The 19367-nt window shown below is 40.6% G+C and overlaps 3 protein-coding genes across 5 annotated transcripts; 1 reads left to right on the forward strand and 2 right to left on the reverse strand.

Moving 5' to 3' along the window:
- Positions 1 to 932: 932 nt before the first annotated feature.
- LOC309694438 (vesicle-trafficking protein SEC22b-B-like) lies at positions 933 to 4433 on the reverse strand. The gene is made up of 5 exons (XM_082514529.1): positions 4278 to 4433; positions 2024 to 2133; positions 1783 to 1943; positions 1537 to 1680; positions 933 to 1375 (listed from the first exon to the last, which is right to left on the reverse strand). The coding sequence occupies exons 1-5, from the start codon at positions 4350 to 4352 to the stop codon at positions 1224 to 1226; spliced, it is 642 nt and encodes a 213-aa protein (XP_082370655.1). The 5' UTR covers positions 4353 to 4433; the 3' UTR covers positions 933 to 1223.
- Positions 4434 to 6489: 2056 nt separating this feature from the next.
- Positions 6490 to 10546, reverse strand: LOC309694437 (vesicle-trafficking protein SEC22b-like). The gene is made up of 5 exons (XM_082514528.1): positions 10438 to 10546; positions 9018 to 9127; positions 8756 to 8916; positions 7586 to 7732; positions 6490 to 7396 (listed from the first exon to the last, which is right to left on the reverse strand). Exons 1-5 carry the CDS (start codon positions 10510 to 10512, stop codon positions 7242 to 7244), a joined length of 648 nt encoding a protein of 215 aa, XP_082370654.1. The 5' UTR covers positions 10513 to 10546; the 3' UTR covers positions 6490 to 7241.
- Positions 10547 to 10639: 93 nt separating this feature from the next.
- On the forward strand, positions 10640 to 19090 carry LOC309694441 (uncharacterized protein C1orf21 homolog). 3 transcript variants are annotated; one of them, XM_082514534.1, is made up of 6 exons: positions 10640 to 10719; positions 12006 to 12150; positions 14773 to 14852; positions 16177 to 16247; positions 16324 to 16387; positions 17728 to 18137. In XM_082514534.1, the coding sequence occupies exons 2-6, from the start codon at positions 12060 to 12062 to the stop codon at positions 17842 to 17844; spliced, it is 423 nt and encodes a 140-aa protein (XP_082370660.1). In that variant the 5' UTR covers positions 10640 to 10719; positions 12006 to 12059; the 3' UTR covers positions 17845 to 18137. The 3 variants fall into 3 exon arrangements, with proteins under 3 accessions (XP_082370660.1, XP_082370659.1, XP_082370661.1); XM_082514533.1 differs by having other exon boundaries at positions 10662 to 11045; positions 17728 to 18134; XM_082514535.1 differs by lacking the exon at positions 17728 to 18137 and adding an exon at positions 18179 to 19090 and having other exon boundaries at positions 10675 to 11045.
- The last annotated feature ends 277 nt before the right edge of the window (positions 19091 to 19367 follow it).

Here is a 19367-nt window from a genome sequence, read left to right on the forward strand (position 1 = left end):
AAGTCATGGTTCCATTTATCACAACAAGTCTTCCAGTCCTGAGGCAGCAAAAAATCTGCAGACCATCACACAACTACTGCCATATTTTAATGTTGGCATGATGCTTCTTTTCGTTTGGTTTCCTGTTCTTCGTTTTCGTCTTGCAACTGTGCCATGGATGCCATTTTTGCTCAGTCTCTTTCTTATGCTTGAGTTATGAACTCAGACAAGTGAGGCCTGCAGTTCTTTGGATGTCGTTCTGTCTCTTGTGGTCTTTTGTAATCTCTTGTATGAGTTGTCGCTGTGCTCTTAGGGTAATCCCCCCACCTTCATTTAGAAACTGCATTTTGTGTTTGCTTGTGTTATCTTTGTCTAACACTTAAATTTGTTTGACAATCTGAAACATTTCAGTATGACAAACATACAAAAAAGAAAACCAGGAATGGGATAAAAGACTTTTCCACACCACTGTATAAACAGTGTGTAAAATAAGTGTTGAACATGTCACCAATTTTCTAAGTAAATACATTTCTAAAGGTGCTACTGACATGAAATTCCCACCATATGTCAGTAAAAACCTGTCCAATCCACACAAGAACATCAAACCACAGATGGTCATAAATTATGTGTAGTAATGGGAATGATAGAGGGGGAAAAGTGTTGTACATACTGAAAATAATTGAATGCTTTGTACAAAAGCCTTCGTTGGTGATTACAGCTTCAAGATGCTTCCTGTGTGGGGAAACTGAACAACACATGGTGAGAATTTCATAGCAATAGATCCGCTAGAAATATATTTACTTAGAAAATTAGTGAGGTGTTCAATACTTATTTTACCCTCTTTGTGTATATATAGAAAGGGCCTGCAACCTTCATGATGTTCACATAAACTGTCATATATAAAACTCAAACAGATTGATTTCTTGGTAAATATTCAACATTTTTAATAACACTTTCTCACACTTGTTTAAACTTTAATTACAAACATCACAGTTTTAAGACTCTAACATCTGGACATGCTTACATGGACTCTCCATCAGTGCTGAAATGCTGCCAGAAGCTCCACCAACCTGTTTATGAGGGAAAGCCAATGTGAAGCAAGTTGGCTAAAAAGGAAACTATTCTGTAACTTTATATGTTTATCACTGGTCCGGCTCACTTCACATCAAAGTGGGCTGTATATGGCACACAATGTATGATTAGTTTAGGTGCCGGTCGAGGAGACGTCCTTGTCCCAGCGTCTATCAGAGCCACCAGAAACGCATGTAGATGATGAGTGTGATGAACACAGCCACAGCTACAGCCTTAGCATAGCCGGGGGAGGTGTTGACATCTTTGGCGTTGCTGCGACAACTTTTTGAAAAGCTGCTCAGGTTGCTGACTTTTTTGGCAATATCTGAGGGGATAAAATCGAAACATTGGGATGAACTGAACATCTCTGAATACATGTACATTGTAATTTGTAAATTGGAATAATAACAAATTGTCTACATAATTCTGAATAGAATCAGCACCTCCCATTTGATGGGATGTGTTACCAACGCCTGCTACACTTACCACAGAGAGGGTCTCTCTGCATGACTTCAGCAATATTTTCCGCCATTATTTTCTGAATATCTTCCAGCTCTTTTTTAGTACTTGCCAAGGTCTTCCGGAGTTTGATCGACACAGATGGCTTATTCACTTTTTGGATATATGTGTCTGGAACAAGATGTAAGATGCTATAAAAATGTTCATTTTATTTGTTTACAGGGATTAGCGCCATGTCTCTGTGTGATAAAAGATGTTGGACTTCAGTCTTACCAAACTCTATGAAAGAGTAGGGCCTGGATACTGTGGGTACTTTTTTTCCATACTGGACATAAAACTCTTTGCTGAGGTCTTCGAGGTATTCAAAAGCCATCGTTTTGGGAAAAGAAGCCTCGCAGAGGATAATGTAACACACACCCTGGGATATTAAAAAACTGAAACGAGGCCTAACCATTAGTTATATTTGACTCAAGTTAAACCTCACCAAAATTATCAACAAAATGTGTGATCTTACTGAAAGTTCTTGTCCCCGGTATCAAGGGTACAACGTTCTGGACTCTGAGCGTCCAGTTTACGGCACAGCTGCTTGGCCTGGCTCTGGTACAGCAGGAGGTCCCTTTCTGACTGACAAAGGCAGATAAAAACAGATTTGAGCTCATTCTTATCTCACTTAAAGTTAAAATGATTAGTCATTTATGCATTCATCACCAAGTACCCACACAGTGTAAACAGTATAAAATTCAAGAAGCAATGCCTACAAACTCAGAAACTTTATTATACACCTTGCTAGTACCATGTTGGATCCTTTTACCTTTCAAACTGTTTTAATTCGTTATGGTGCAACGTCAGAAGGTGCCGGAAACTGTCCTCAGAGATTTTGGTCCAAGTTGACATGACAGCAACTCAGTTGGTTGCTCAACCATTATGTGACTCTTCTGTTGTATCACATCCCAAAGCTGCTCTATTGGATTAATATCTGATGTCATGTTCAAGAAACCAGTTTGATATGAAATGAGCTGGGGGACATGGTGTGTTATCCTGCTGGAAGCAGCCATCAGTAAATGTGCCAATAAAAGGGTGGATGCAGTTAGCAACAATGCTCAGGTGGTGTTTAAACGAATCAGAATTAATCAAGCTTTATTTGTCACAAGCAGGTTGCCGTGCAGTGAAAATGGGACCCCCCTCCCCTCCCCGACCTTACACACATAACACAGACATCACATGGGGTTACAAGTCGGAGATCGGTAGCGTTACAGAAAAGAACACTGAAATGTACACAACAACGGGAGGGTACAAGAGGAAAAAAAGAGACCTCCACTCATGCTGTGCTTCCATGGTAGGACAGCACGAGAACAGGAAACAAAAAAACTCCTCTGCACAAAAAAAAGCACATGAATGGCCACAGCACAACATTATGACAGACATGACAAGCCACAGGGTTGGGTAGGGGATAGGCGATGCTCAGCTGTGCCAATATTCTCAACATTACACCACCACCAGTAGAATAAACCACTGACACGAAGCAGGATAGATCTATGCCTGCATGTTTTTTATGCTAAATTCTGAGCCTACCATCTGAATGTTGCTGCAGAAACAAAGATTTATGAGACCAGACAACATTTTTCATCTTCTGTTGCATGACTTTGGGAAAGTTTTGTGTAAATTGTAGCCTCAGTTTCCTGTTCTTAGCTGGCAGAAGCAGCACCCAATGCGGTCTTCTGCTCCTGTAGCCTGTCTGCTTCAAGATATGATGTTTTGTGCATTCAGAGATGCTTTATTTCATACTATGAATTTGAAAAACTGTTATTTGAGTTTCTGTCGCCTTCCCTGTCAGCTTGAGCCAGTCTGATCATTATACTGCTCACTGGCTATTTTTCTCTTTCTCTGGTCATTCTTTATAATCCTCTCCCGTGTGGGGAAATCCCAACAAATAATCAGTTCCTACAATATTCAGAGCAGCCTGTCTGACAACAACAATCATTCAACATTCAAAGTCCCTTAAATCACCTTCCTTCCTCATTCTGATGCTCGGTTGTCATCTTAACCATGTCTAAATGCATAGAGTGCATTGAGTTGCTGTCATGTGTTTGGGTGATTAGATATTTACATTAATGAGCAGTTGAACACATGTACATAATACACTATCTGATGAGAGCATGTATACATTATTCTCATCAGAGAGTCGTTCACATGTGGAACCTGCAAAATGTCTGTGTGGAGGAAAACTGAGATACATTTCTTTTTCATGCTTTTCCTTTTAAAGCTTTTTGTGTGAAATTACAAAAATATTTACAAAAATATTTGCTCTCATTCACTGGAAAATCACAGTCTGGTAGTCTCTCTATCTGGATTATTTGCATAATTAAACCTGATAATGGGGTACTTTATAAAGAGGTAACGGTGTGATCTGAACCAGCCTTGTTAATATTGCATCTGATTATTTCTTGTAATAAAATGATCCCCACAGTTACAGGCAGAGATAGACTCCTAAGTTTCGCATCATGTTATTAGCACATATTCCATCACATTAGTACTTTTGCAGGATTTTCTGGGACCAGAAAATCTTATATTCAGCTCAACTTTCAGTCGCTTCTCATTTGTAAAACATCTTACACCTAGTGCTGCTCAATAAATTACAACTTGAGCTGAAGCTGCAATAAACTCATGGATCATCCCCTAGAGCACCAAGTGTAAGAAACAAATCCTTTTCTAAGAGGAGTTTGGTGTGCAGGTATCTTCATACTGGGATCCTCAGCCTTCATTCATACCTGTTCATCCTCCTGTACAGACGCAGCGAGCGGAAGTCCATCTGCCACACGAGTGATCATTGTCAGCAAAATCATGGTGTTTTAAGTTGAGGATCTGCCGTCAGCTAGGGGAGTTTATTATCCAGCCGGGAGAGCGTATTGACTGTCCGATGGAAATCGAGGGATGGCTCGTCTGCCTGCAGTGAGCTCTGCTGTCAGTCAGAGGCAGTGTGCAAAGTATGTGATACAACTGGTTTATCACCTGTACCGATGGTGGTCCATCACCCAGCAGCGGAGAAGAGAAAAAAGTTACACTGTGCACCAGTTATTATTGTTAGTTTTTATTGTTTAAATTCTCTCTATCTACAGTTTCCTCACATTTCTTAAGAACACACAGTACACCATGCTGAGGCCAAGTTTCTAACTAATTGCTCTTTAGGAATCACCTTGTTGGTGCAAAAATACTATTTTATGTTTGTCAGTCTTGACAATCTTTGATATTTTTCACTGATTCATTTATTCATTATATTTTTTTGCAACAGGAAGCTGTAACAAAGTGCCTAAAGATATAATTTAAAGTTGGTTCCTTGGAAGCAAAATAAATACAAATGAGGAATGTCTCGAGAGTTTTGCACAGTACTGTAAACACATACCAAAGTACTCATAACTAATGACATCCTGCTACTGCAACAGGAAGTATATCAGGACGTTTTAAGTACTTTGGCACACATACAGACTCAGAAGGTGAAAGACCAACGTTGCTATCACAGCAGGCAAATAAACAGTAGATGAGACTATTTATAAATTCAAACAAATTAATGAAGCATATTAATCAAAAACATTTTCTGCAATAAAAAGAGGATATTTAAACGTCTCTACAACCGATTAACGAGGCCTTAATATTATGTTGGCACAAACTTACAACTTATTAGTCTAATTAAAGAACAGGAAACCAGAGGGTGATGCCACAGTGGCTGGCTGTATATCTTTTATATACAGTTTAAAAATGAACAGAGTCTTTGTTGTCTTTCTTCATTTACAGTCAGAGCTCAGTGATTTTCATAAAAGTAATCATAAAAAGCAGCTCAGCCTCGCTGGTCCGACTCGCTTTTTCTGTTTTTCTTGTTTGCTCTGAGTTTGTGTAAACACGAGCTGCTTGGTTTGTCTAAAGAGGGATTAACAAATTTATTAGACGCTCTGTACTAAAAACAAGAAAGCACAAATACTTTAGAAATTTGTTAATTGTTTAAACCAAGTTGCAAACTTGTATGTGATCAATTGAAATAGCAGTTAAAGTCTTTACAGTTCTGAAGAAATTTATTAGATGACCTGACCTAAAAATAAGAAAGTACAGTTTATGAATCTGTCAAAAACTTGTTTAAAATTAAACAGAGGAGAGAGAAATCAATCAACCACAACAATTAATCACAAAAGCACAGCTGGATTTTATCAGACTACCTCCAGAATTGGGAGTGAAGAAGATGGAACAACCTGCCCGAACTGATCGTAGTATCACCACGGGCGTGTTGTTCGTATGAGAGTGACCAACACAACCACACTGGCTGACACAGTTGGATTGATATCTGGGTAATTTGGAGGCCAAATCAACACGTCAAACTCACTGTTGTGCTTCTCAAATTCCTGCTTTGTGGCAGGGCGCATCATCCTGCTGAAAGAGGCCATAGCCATCAAGGAATGCTGTTTACATGAAGGGTGCACATGGTCTTCTACTTAAGAAGGTAGTACGTGTCAAAGTGACATCCACATGAATGACAGGTTTCCCAGCAGAGCATTGCCCAAAGCATCACACTGCCTCCACCAGCTTGCCTTCCTCCCATTGTGCATCATGCTGCCAGGTGTTCCCTGGTAAGTGATGCTCCTTGTATTCAGACACGGTTCTATCAGGACCAGCATGAACTTTTTGGGTAATTTGAGCTACAGTAGCATATCTGTTGGATTGGACCACAAGTGCATCAGTAACCCTGTCGCTGGTTCACCACCGGTCCTTCCTTGGATCACTTTTGATAGATACTAACCACTGCAGACCGAGAACACCTCACACCTGCTCATTTTTCCAGCTTTGAGGACAAAATGTTCACTAGCTCCCTAATATATCCCCACCCACTAACAGCTGCCACGATGAAGAGATAATCAGTGTTATTCACTTCACGTCAGCACTGAAGCCTTGAAGATTTTCACATAAATTGTGTCATATAAAGAAAAGTCAAGCAGATTGATTTCTTGATAAATATTTAACATTTTTAATAACACTTTCTCACGCTTGTGTAAACTTTGTAAACAAACATTCACATTTGATCACAGTTTTAAGACTCTAACCCCTGCACATGCTTACATGGATTCTCATCAGTGCTAACACGCTAACAGAATCTCCAACATCAGTGTGTAGAAACACGAACTCTTTCTGCTCTTAAAGGTGACCTGTCATGCTTGTTTTCTCTTGTATATATAACAGTGCAGATCTCTAATCTGGTCACCTCGGGCACACAGCTCTGCCTGTGAGCACAGACCCACCTGCTAATGAGCAGCAGCCAATGAGAAAAAAGTCAGCTAAAAAAGGTGAAGCTTGCATGAAATTTAATTGAGGCCCAGCGTAAGATCAAGAAGCTTCATTTGATCTTTGACTCACGCAAAACTGCTCTGAAGCTATAAATATGAAACCATAAATGAGCCTGATGGGTCCCCTTTAATGTTTCCAGTATGCACATTTACTATATATAAAAGCCTTTCTATCACACAAAAGCCCATTAAACATCCCAATAAAGACTTACAGCTCAACTTCTATTGTATAACCCACGACTGAGTAAATCACAGAAAGAACGTCTACATTCAACACAGGTCCGTAAGACTGAAACAGTCTTTAAGACTGTTTCAAGGCACCCTGGTAATAACAGACTGTAACATGAGTTTAAGTGCTCTTCGAGGAGAAACTCCAGCTTCGTGTCGAAATCCTTGTCTGGACGTACATCAGAGCCACCAGAAACGCACGTAGAAGATGAGCGTGACAAACAACACTGCCACAGCCGCAAACTTAGCATAGGTGGAGCGAGTGTTGAGATATTTGGCATCCTTGTGGTACTTTTCTGCCATGTTGGAGAGATTGCTGGCTTTTGTGCAGATAGCTGAGAAACAAATAGGATGAAGGAAGCATTAATTTTGTTCTGATTGGTAATTTTGATCAGAATCTCCCATTTGATGGCATGTGTTACCAACACTGGCTACACTTACCACAGAGAGAGTGTCTGCAGGACTTCATCAATATTTGCCACCATTATTTTCTGAATATCATCCAGTTCTTTTTTAGTACTTACCAGAAAGAGCTTCTCCTCTCTGCAGGACCTCCTCAATATTTCCAACCATAATTCTCTGGATGTCCTGCAGCTCTGTGTTAACACTGCTCAAGGTCCTCCGAGCTCTGCTGTCCACATATGACTTCTTAACTTTCTGGATGTAGGTGTCTGGAACAACATGTAGGATACTATAAAAATTTTCTTTCTTTTTGTAGAAAGTGAGTAGTGTCACTTATTTGTTTGCGATGCATCCAGAAAGTATTCACAGCACTTCCCTTATTCTAAATTTTGTCACATTACAGCCTTATTCCAAAATAGATTAAATTCATTTTCACCTCAAAATGACATAATAGCAAAGTGAAAAAAGATTGAAAGTCCTGAAAATTTGTAACAAATAAAACAATCTAAAAATAACACACATAAATATTTGCAGGCTTTGCAATGACTCCCAATTTTGAGCTCAGGCGCATCCTGTTTCCACTGACCATCTGTTAGATGTTTGTACACCTTGATTGGAGTTCACCTGTGGTAAAGTCAGGTCATTGGATATGATTTGGAAAAGCACACATCTTTCTATATAAGGTCCCACACTTGACAGTGCATGCAAGAACACAAACCAAGCCATGCCCAACTCCAAGGAGTTGTCTGTAGACCTCCAAGACAGGATTGTGTCGAGGTACAGATCTTGTGAAGGGTGCAGAAAAACAGATAGACAAAGCTCCAGCATTGCTCTGTGGGGAGGGGGGAATCTTCCAGAAGGACAACCATTTCTGCAGCACTCCAGAAATCAGGACAGATTGGTAGAGTGACCAGAGGGAAGCCACTCAGTAAAAGGCACATGACAGCCCACCTGGAGTTTGCCAAAATGCACCTGAAGGACTTTCAAACCTTGAGAAACATAATTCTCTGGTTTGGTGAAACAAACATTGAACTCTTTGGCCTGAATGCCAAGCATCATGTCTAAGCATCACCTGGCCAATACCATCGCTACAGATTGTCGCTGCTTTAAATTTCTGTTGCAGACTTTTTTCACTTTGCCATTGTGGGGTATTGTGTAAAGAATTCTGGGGTGAAAAATAAAGTTAATCTATTCTGGAATAAGGCTGTAACATGAAAAAATGTGGAACAAGTAAAGAGCTGTGAATACTTTTCAAATGTACTGTATTAAAGGATTTTTAACACCAGTCTCACCAAACTCTATGAAAGAGTAGGGCCTGGTTACTGTGGGTATTCTCCTTCCATACTGGTCATAAAACTCATTGCTGAGGTCTTCGAGGTATGCAAAAGCCATCTTTCTGGGAAAAGAAGCCTCGCAGAGGGACAGGTAGCACACACCCTGGGATATTAAAAGGCTGAAAATGAGGCCAAACCATTAATGATTTTATGACCTTTGTGATTCAAGTTAAAGCTCACCAAAATTATCTACAAAATGTTCTATGCTGAGTGATCTTACTGAAAGTTCATGTCCCCAGCCTCGAGGGTGCAGCGTTCTGGACTCTGAGCGTCCAGTTTACGGCACAGCTGCTTGGCCTGGCTCTGGTACTGCTGGAGATCTCTTTCTGACTGACAAAGACAGATAAAAACAGACTTAAGCTCATTCTTATTCATATTTAATTACTTTAGTCGTTTGGTCATTGCATATTACCCACACAGTGTAAACAATATGTTCAAAAGGTCATTCATTGATCTGTAGTTTCATTACAGAATCACATCCACAGAAAAGCCTGTAGCTGGATACAGAGAATTAAACCTAACAACCACTGGTGATGCGGCCTGCTCTCTGCAGTAATCAGGGGACTCAATTCAGGTTCACAGTTCAGGGATATTCAATTACTGTTTGGACCTTGTCCCTTTCCTCCCTATTACTTATGTGGATCCATGAGAATGTAGGAATTTAGTTATTGTCCTGTTCTGTCGCTGTAGTCAATGTTCACACGTGCTCACGTCCAAACATTCAACAACTTGCTGAATGTTTGTTCACAATATTGCAGCTTCACCAATGTTCATAAGTTGTCTATTGCCATAGAGTGGAGATTTCGTTTTCTCCTTAAGTAAAGCACGCTAAAGACAGAAAGAGTTTGCATTTGTGCACTTTATACTGCGTAATCCATACCATCTTATATTGTTGCTTTGGTTTGCTGTTTTTGGCTGACAGGAGTGGTACCCAGTGGGGTCTTCTGCTGCTGTAACCTTTTTGCTTCAAAGTTTGACGTGTTGCACGTTCAGGCACGCTCTTCTGCATAACATGATTGTATTAATTATACTGTTGCCTTACCGTCAGCTTGAACCAGTCTGGACATTCTAACAGTCACTGGATATTTTATGTTTCTCTTTTAATTTCTTGTTTTAAAACCTAGAGATAGTTGTGTGGAGAAATCTCAGTAGATCAGCAGGTTTTTAAAATCCTCAGACCACCCCGTCTGGCACTCCCACGCCACGTTAAAAGTTACTTAAATCACTTTTTTTCCTCCTGCATTTGATGTTCGGTTTTTAAATACAGCTATTAAATAAAGTATCACTTTAAAGTTCAGATCCCCACAGTTGCATACAGAATAGTCCACCACATTAAAATCTAAACTAACAGGTTTCACAGTTAAATTTAAAAAGACATGACATTAGCACTTTGTAGACATTTTTCTGTCGACTGGGACCAGAACAAACTGCTCTTATGTTCAACTCAACTTTCAGTTGTTTGTATAAAATACGATACACTCAGTGTTCCTCAATAATTACAACTTTAGCTAAAGCTGAAATAAAATCGCGACATTATCTTCTAGAGCACCAAGCGTGTAAAAAAGAGCACACTATTATTGTTTAAAGAACAGTTTGATGTGCAGGTATCTCCATACGAGGGGCTCAGCTTTCATTCATACCTGTTCATCCTCCTGTACAGACGCAGCGAGCGGAAGTCCGTCTGCCACACGAGCAACCATTGTCAGTAAAACCATGGTGTTTGAGGTCGGGGATCTGCTGTCAACTGGAGAGAGTCAACTTTATAACTTTGTACGTCTTTTTTGCCTGTTCGATAACGCAGGATAAACGCTAAATGCGTTGGACGGAAGCTTACGGTGCGCCCGCGAAATAGGTCCGACTGGCAACCGGCAACATTCACAAGACCGCCCTACCCGGAGTCGTCATTTTTCAGTCGCGTAGAGGTATGCTGTGGTTCCTGGGACGCTAACTGGGTTTCTTTGTGTGTATTTCCCCTGAAAAACAAGCCCGCATGAGCCGTGTTTTGAGTCGCCGGTGTATCCCCTGCCGAGCAGGCGCTGTTGGGTCACTCTGAGCGGGTATGGGGTCACGAGCTCCAGCAGCGCGTGCAGTAGACAGCTGGCAGACGGAGCGCCTGCACCTCCACTGCTGATGCCCGTGTGTGCTGGGCTCAGACATGCAGATGCGGTCTGGCTGGCTTCTCCGTCTAGACTGAAGTCTCCCTGAACTAAAACAAAACAAAACAGAGAAGCATGGACACACCAGAGAGGTAATCTAGCTCCGAGAGCGCAGCACTTACAATCTCATTTTTTGCTTTATTTTTATTTTATCTGTCTGAGGTCGTTTTCCTGTTGGCCGTGGAATCGTAGGTCCCCCCCCCCCCCTATTTGTATAAGTCCCCTGGATGAGAAGATTGTGGCTATTCTGCGGCTTTAAAAGCAGTTCTTCTCTATTTGCTTGTCTACAACTAAATGTGTCGCGAGGAGATGTCGCTTTTTAATTTTTTTTATTGTATTTATTTATTTATTTTTATCTGTGTAAATGTGCAAATTAAAGCCAGTCGTAAGAAGGCTTGTTTAGGGTGCGGGAACAGCTGAGTCCCCTACAGCTGGACCCCGCAGGATCATTCATAACATAAGGGGATGAAGCACTTTGTATTTTCCAGAGCCTAATGCAAAGCACTTAGCGTGCGATCAAGTGATTAGGTGTAACAGACTGTTAGCCATATTTCTGTGGCTCCTATAGCCCGGTGTAACGGTGAGGATGGGAACATTTGTGCGCAGTCGCTTTAATCCTCTGAGCGCCACAGAAAGCCCCCATTCGCTAATAAAAATGACCCGGCGGCTTGGCACAGTGGCATCCCAACACCCTGAATGGCCTTATTGTTGCGGTGCAGCTGGCACCGCCGTGCGCACGCTGTGGCTGCCAGAGCGACGTGTGCGTGATTCATAACCAGGAGAAACCATCCATTATACTGTCTCTGGTAGAATAGTTGAAGATGCCCGCGTGTTTTAATTCTAGGGTGGGGCGCTTCATGACTAATTGATTATGGAAACAGTGATTCTCATGGCTGGAGTTCGGGGACATTAAGGCTAGTTTGCATTTCTTTCCTGTGCACTGATCGTGATCCCCAGAGACAAAATCTTCAGTTTCCCCCCTCCTGTGTGATCCCTTCGCCTTATCTAAGTATGGGTCGTCACTTCCTCATAACTGTCCTCCGCTACCCCAGGTGTGCCTGTCATGCTCGGGGCTGAGGTAAAGAGCAGCTGAGGAGAAGAAGGAGATGGGCTGCACTTCGGCCAAGCAGGTGTCTGCCGTGCCCAACGGTGAGGAGGAGCAAAATAAAGCCTACAGCAACGGAGACCTCCTGTCTGGTGAGTCTGTCTATGCAAAAATTACCTTTACATTCATATTTCTCACATACCTGTTCAGGTACTTTCTGAAAATACTGTAATTTCTAAGATGACTTTAGGTCTGTTAGGAATAATAATAAGACTGTCAGCGAATGTGCCACAGCATTTTACTAACAGATCTGTAAAATGTGAAAAATACATGCTATTAAGGGTTATTATAGTAACAATTTTTTTAAATGAAATGCTTAAAAGAAATAAAGATGAACTACCTTTAAGTTTATCCTTTATTGACACAGCAAGCATGAGGAAGCTTTGCCACATTTTCTGAGATTCAGGATGTTTACCTGACTGGGAGTCTTGTGTTTGTATTGTAATGTGTTCTGAACTTTAGTATGTGGCACTGACAAACAGCAGTTTGGTACAATAATAATGTAACAATAACTTAACAACAACAACAACAACACATTTATATAACAATGTCACAAGGTGCTTCAAATAAAAAGTTTAAAACAAAATCAGAGAACTAGTTAAAAACATGAAATAAAAAGGCAAGGCTAATATGAACATACTAGAGGGGGCTAACAACATTTATTAAACATTTTCAATTAAAACATTTTAAGAGGTTTTAAAGCAAATTAAGACATTTCCATTCTCATCTCAGACAGCAGACTGTTCCACACTTGGCAGCAGCCCTCTGTTCTTTATTTATTAGTTGAGGCCTTGGAATAACCAGCAGAGCCGCATTCACCGATCTAAGTAAACACTCAGGCACATAAGTGGTTAATATGTTTCTGATGTACTTTGGAGCAAAGCCATTTAAAGCTTTAAAAGTTATAAGTAAAATTTTAAAGTCAGTATGACTTTGAAAAGGCAGCCCAGCTCCAGAGTGATGTGTTCCCATTTCTTGCTTCCTGTTACGATCTGAGCAACACCGTTCTGCCTCATCTGGAGTCAGTGAAGTGAGCGCTAAATGATGGCACTGTAAAGAGCCTTGTAATAATTAATGCAAGAAAACAAATGCATGTGTAGGTAGCAGATTTTTTTCACATCAAAGCTGCCATTGTTAGCTTTAAAAAGAACATAGACAACTAGTATATGATATAATTAATGCAGATGAATAGATTTTTAAGTCTGATGGGTTATTGTACAGCAGGAAGACATAGACCTGTGTGTCATTTGCATATCAGAGTTAATGACTCTGTCACTGTGAACGATCAGGCTGAGAGGAAGCGCGTTCCTTTAAAAAAAGACGTGGGCTAAGGACCGAGCCCTGAGGAACGCCACAGTTAAAATCAGTCACAGAGGCATCTACATCACTTGCATGTAAATGCGCCTCAATAACAGTTTTTGTTGACCTGGGTTCCACAGGAGGTCTCGTCTGAGCTCCTCGTCCATGTAGACATGATTACATCACATCGCTCCTGCTGAATCCCCCCCCCCCCCCCCCAGTTATAGCACTGCAAACGTGGCCAGCAACAATACCCGGATAGGCTGTGGCATCCAAACTATGGCTGAGTGGGTTTTTAAGGAGCTCAAAATACGCCAAGAAAACATTCTCCACTTCATTACCCCACCAGCAGCAGCCTTTACACAAGGCAGGCCTGGTCCACTGATTCATGCTGTTGACACCAAATTGTGACCCTCCAATCTGAAGACTCAGCAGAAATCAAGATTAAACAGAGCTGTAATGGTGTCTGTGCCTGCTGCAGTTTTCACAGTAAATATTGGTTATCTGAGATTCTGTAGCCATTCAATCACAGTCTGGCCATTTTCCTTTAATCACTCTCATCAATGGAGAGTGATTAAAAGCTGGAGCGCATGGAGGATGCGCAGTGCAGGACAGCTGCTCATTGGATGGGTTTTTAATTTTCCAAAGCATGCTGGGTAAACAAAGACTTGTGTTGAAAATCCTCGAAGATCAGCCGTTTCAGAAATACAAGCCAGTCCATCTGGCACTTACAAAAATACAGCGTTTGTGAAATAAGTGAAGTGATCTGCATCAGCACGAGCTAATGTATTACACTGCAGCCACACGATCCGGCTGATTGGGTAATTACATCAAGAAGCAGGTGTACAGCTTTTCCTAATAAAAGGTGTATTGGTTATATTAAGGTATATATAAGTAAAGGTACAAAACATGTCACATCTGTTTTTGTAACAGTCTAAATTAAAAAATTTAAATAAAGAAGTTAGTCAAACCTGTAGTCAGGTAGCTGTATGAAACCTGTAACACGCAGGTTATCGTCTTACATCTGAATTAATGTGATTGCTTCTATAGATGAACAGTAACAGTCTATGTGCCATATCTATATTTTCATTTCTTCTTTTCCAAATGTGCAGCGTGGGAGAGGTTGAGAAGAGGGGGACTGCTCATGTGTGAGGCAGAAAATGGAGAGGAGAATCAGGCTAACAGCTCGTGTGTTTGCAGCTTGCCAGCCATTGTTAAAAGAGGATTTAGTCTAGAGTGTGAGAATTCAACCACATAATTACTTTACCAAGTACTGAACTGTGAGAACTATTAACCTCGGAGGATTGTGGTGATCGGAGCGGCCATGAGTGGGTCATCCTCTGCGTGCCTGCTGTCTGCTGCTGCTGTTGCGTATTAATCAGAGATGTGCTCCTCTGTCTCCCACTCTGTCACAGATGAGTACAAGATGAAAGGAGTGGAGAAAGTCAAGTACATCAGCGGAGAAGAGGCGGGAGAGGACGGCCAGGAAAGCACGGTGCGTGGTTTTTCTTTTGTCCTCTGTGTTTTTTATTTTGTCTTTAGTGGAGTATTTAATGGCGGCTTGTAAAAACACAGTCAGTTTGTTCGGGGTAAGTTGTGACGCGAACCTCAGGATCACACGAACTCAGCTGAGGCTTTAGAGCACCGTGCAGCATCGATTTGCATGTTAATGAGGAACTACTGTAACCCAATAATGCAGGAGGACAGAGGAGCTTCCATATATACTTGGCACCGATTATATAAAAGTGATACTTTTGGATAGAAAGTGTTTTTTGTTACATTTTTTCATTATTTGACAGGCGATATGGACATTATGAAAATTTCTTAATACAAAATAAATAAATGAAAATCAACATTAAACTGAATGAGCTGATATTTTAATTTAAATTTACTTCTGCCTTTGTAGTAATCTCCCTATTTATCTTTTTATGTTAACTTCCTTATTACTCCCATTCTTTTTATGATTTTAAATGCATTTATTTCTGAGTTATGTAACCCTTTTCATTTTCTTTCGCTTTCCTAAAATACATTTATTTCTGTTTTTCTTTATGCATTTTTGCTCCATAATGTAAATGACAAGGCTACGTGTCACTTTGTTAACCTTTCACCCAGTTTTACAGTCATCCTTTGTTCCCACAACACTAACCACTCAGATGATCACAAGAACTGAGATACTGTATCTAGCCAACAGAGGAAAAACTGCATATATAAATAGGTATAATACAGTGGCCCTCATAGGTCAAGCGCACAGCAACTTAAGAAAACATCTGCAAATAGAAAAATGCTTCCAAAGCACACAAAACACAATGGAAATAGCAAAACTGCAGCAAAAGCTAAACAAGTGATAAAAATAACAAAAAATGGAAGTATTTCTGGGAACAGATGGACCAGCTGTGGAAGTGGTGAACACTTCTGGTATGTTTTGGGGGATTGAAATATATTTATTTAGTTATTGGTGGCGCTTTATTCTGTTTGCTGGTGTTTTCTTAAGTGTCAATGCGTTTGACCTTTCAGGGCTACCATAGTAGGTAAAGGAAAGTTACAAATCTGAAAGCAATAGCATAAAATTAATAAAAATGCAAACAAAAACAAAAGCAAACATTTATTTTCAGTTTCCTTCTATTGCTTTTAAGTGCATAATAATTTCATTGTTGAGTCAGTCATTTTTACATTTTAGCACACTGGGATCTCCATAATTCAAAAATGATTTAGTTTTGCATTTCTGTGTTTTTCAGGCTTCTTTATAAAAGAGCAGAGGTGAGCATTTGATGGTGTTGTTCACTGTCCTCAATCATTTATCTGTGTGTTTGATACTGCAGGAAGTAAGTGCTCTCCTTGATAAAGCTCCGCACGGAGATGAAACAGGATCAAATGGAAATGGAAAAATTCTGTAAGTGACTGACTAATGGTTTTGTTTGTGCTATCATGCTGTCAGCCTCTAACCTGGTCTCCTTCCCTCCTCGCAGGAGCATCCACTCCTCGGAAAGTCAGCAAGAATTCTTCCGGATGTTAGATGAAAAAATTGAAAAGGTAAAGAATGACAAACCTTTACTGGAGATCTATTTATGTTTTTGTGTCTTTGTAAGGAAAAAAACAGGTTAAATAACATAATGGAAGTTAATCCTATTGGTGCTGCAAATCTGTAGCAAGTGAGGACACAGCAGACGAGATAATGATACTGCAAAACAATCTCAATCTGTCACGTCCACTCTATTCTCCCACTGTGGTTATTTAAAGGGATATTGGCTGTGCTGCCAGATCCTGAAATATTATACCACTGTGTGCCACAGAGCTCAAAAATACTTTAAAAACCTATACGAGAACATTTACGTCACTCTTTTGCAAAAGAACTGTGGTTTATTTTGAGATTATCCCACTGTCCTGCTGCTGGAAAAACTCATAGAGACCAAAATAACTGTTAATGTGTAGCTGAAAGTCGTCATAAACGCCTGCTTCAGTAAGATTTTCCAAAATGTAAAGAGGCCTCTTTAAGTGCGTGCCTGAATTTCCGCTGCTTGACTCCATTTAAGCTGAAAAAAGTCATTTCCTTTCATTCATGTTTGACTGAGACCTTGCTGCAAATATTTCAACAAAATGCTGCGTTATCTTTGCACGGTGGGGCTGCAAAATAATTTAGCATTCCTCCTTGTCAACACATGCACAAATGAACCGATTAGTTGTGTGCATTAGTCATTTTTTTGCAGACTGAAAGCATAACTTTGTGGTGACTGAGTCAGACTCTAGGGAATTTGCAGTGGCATTGTTGTTACTCCAAAACTTTGTTGCTTGTTGCTAAACACTTAATTGGCTGAAAAAGCTGAGAGGAGACAGCAGCTCATACTCATAACACTAGAAAGCTAGAACAAGAAAACTAATTAAAAGGCATTGGCTTTCACATTTTTTATACCTTAAAGCAGAGGTGTCCACCTCCAGGCTTCAAGTACCAGTGTCCTGCAGGTTTTAGATCTCTCCCTGGGTCAACACACCTAAATCACATGATTAGTTCATCACCAGGCCTCTGGAGAACTTCAAGACATGTTCAGGAGGTAATTTAGCCATTTAAATCAGCTGTGTTGGATCAAGGACACATCTAAAACCTGCAGGACACTGGCCCTTGAGGCTTGGAGTTGGACATCCCTGCCTTAAAGCATGCTGGTAAATACCCATAACTAACTGGGAGCTTTTATTTTGAAAAGCAGTGACTCTTAAGATGTAAACTACGTGGTTTTATTTTGAAAATACCGTAGTGTCAAAGCATCTTGATGTCTAAAGAGTAATTGGATGTTTTATGGTGAAAAGAAAAAAAGTGTGACTTTAAAGCACTTTATTAGATTTTATTTATTTTTTAAAATCAGATTTCATCCTAACAGAGGTGCTTTCTGCTGCCCCCCTTGTATTTCAAGGGGTTGCCACACTGGATGAATGTGCATATTAATTTGGAACAGACGTTACCAGATGCCCCTGGGACCGGCCTAGGAGTGCATTAGCTTGCGACCACTAAGGCTGGACGTGTTTCTCGATCTTTGCATGTAAGGTGAATGTGTTTACCACTACAGCTCTGAGCCACCAGCTGTGGGCACCTTGGTATTTTCCCATATATAAGTGAGGGGTTCTGTCATTTCCACAGCTGGTCCATCATGTTATTGTCTCCCCAAAATCTCACAAATACAGTTTGTGAGATTTTGGGTGTTTTTTCTACTTCCCTTGTGCATTTTACATTTGCCCCACCACGATACATGTCGGTTTACACAAAATGTTATAACTGTAAAACTAGTTGTATCTGGCGAATACCTGAATACTCTGCGCGTGTGTCGTATCCAGGGCCGGGATTACTGCTCAGAAGAGGAGGATATGACATAACCCGGTTGTCACAAATCCACACGTCCCAGTATGAGAAACTGTCCAGCATTATGGATAGACTGTGTCCCAGAGGACTCTTTGATGTATGTGCACGCCCGAGAAGGAAGGAGTATTGAAACTAGCACTTTTTTCTTTTTGCCCTCCTGCCACTACCCACTCGTCTGACCAAGTTCCAGAAAGATCATGACGGAAATCAGCGCCGTGGTTCTCCCAAGAGTGACATGAGATTTGAAGCCATTACAGGGTAACGGAGGATCTAACACTTTTCTTTCCTTGCTGGAATTTCTCAGTATGAATAGCTGTCACCGAGACTTACTATACACATGTGAAAGACGCAGGCTGCTGTCAGTGTGAATTTCCGGCAACAGGAACAACCACTGCTCTTGTGGACACTGACTCAAATAGAAAATAATGCCCTTGCATCGTTTAATCCTTGAAAGCCTCTGCGACAAGTCAACGGGTTGGAAACTTCCTGCATTCCAAGACGCAGTACAGACCTCTTTTCTACAGTATGTTGGCCACTCCAGTGTTTGTCTGCTCATATTTGTTTCTGTTCTGATGTAGAGTATTTATGTTGAATAAGGCTCAGGGTTGAAGTGTTGTAATCTTTGTCTCATGTAGTTAAGTCTTTCCCCTCATTAGAACACTGTTACACCATTAAAAGACGCACACACACACGCTGTCACACATGGGTTACAGATAGAGCCCTCTCTAGTGTCTGATTCATATAAGCCTAAGAGGTGAACACCACAACTTCACACAAGTCTCATTATGTATCTGATTCACCGGTGTTATGTTGTTGTGTTCGGTTTCTTTGTTTTGGGGGTTTTTTTTTGGTTTTCTAGGAAAAATAAAAGTGATTTAAGTAATTTATTCCCATTGTTGTGTTGTTTTTAAAACAACCTGATGGCGATAGCCATGATGAATTATTTTACGCGATGTATTCATTACCACATTACTATGTCAACCACTTGTAGTAAATACAACCGTACTATAAAAGTGCACTGTAACTAGTGAAAACACTGGAATTGGGAGATACAATCATTTGTAGACAGCTCTTTGAGATGGACTCAGTGTTGAGAGTTATTGCAGTATATAGGAGCATCAGTACTTCTCTGTAAAACCATTTTCATCCACTCGTCTTTACAAC

This window comes from Aulonocara stuartgranti (assembly GCF_965226115.1).
Source record: "Aulonocara stuartgranti genome assembly, chromosome: 18".
Classification (NCBI taxonomy): domain Eukaryota; kingdom Metazoa; phylum Chordata; class Actinopteri; order Cichliformes; family Cichlidae; genus Aulonocara; species Aulonocara stuartgranti.

What these genes read in the sequence shown, in the direction of transcription:
- LOC309694437 (XM_082514528.1), bottom strand. Translation starts at nt 10,512, where the DNA reads ATGGTTTTACTGACAATGGTTGCTCGTGTGGCAGACGGACTTCCGCTC. An exon ending in CTGTACAGGAGGATGAACAG is followed by an intron (nt 9,128 to 10,437) that starts GTATGAATGAAA and finishes TGTCTTTGTCAG; the next exon opens with TCAGAAAGAGATCTCCAGCA. An exon ending in GCTGGGGACATGAACTTTCA is followed by an intron (nt 8,917 to 9,017) that starts GTAAGATCACTC and finishes CCTCATTTTCAG; the next exon opens with CCTTTTAATATCCCAGGGTG.
- LOC309694438 (XM_082514529.1), bottom strand. Translation starts at nt 4,352, where the DNA reads ATGATTTTGCTGACAATGATCACTCGTGTGGCAGATGGACTTCCGCTC. An exon ending in ACCGGGGACAAGAACTTTCA is followed by an intron (nt 1,944 to 2,023) that starts GTAAGATCACAC and finishes GCCTCGTTTCAG; the next exon opens with TTTTTTAATATCCCAGGGTG. An exon ending in CTACTCTTTCATAGAGTTTG is followed by an intron (nt 1,681 to 1,782) that starts GTAAGACTGAAG and finishes ATCTTGTTCCAG; the next exon opens with ACACATATATCCAAAAAGTG.
- LOC309694441 (XM_082514534.1), top strand. Translation starts at nt 12,060, where the DNA reads ATGGGCTGCACTTCGGCCAAGCAGGTGTCTGCCGTGCCCAACGGTGAG. An exon ending in CAACGGAGACCTCCTGTCTG is followed by an intron (nt 12,151 to 14,772) that starts GTGAGTCTGTCT and finishes ACTCTGTCACAG; the next exon opens with ATGAGTACAAGATGAAAGGA. An exon ending in AGGACGGCCAGGAAAGCACG is followed by an intron (nt 14,853 to 16,176) that starts GTGCGTGGTTTT and finishes TTGATACTGCAG; the next exon opens with GAAGTAAGTGCTCTCCTTGA.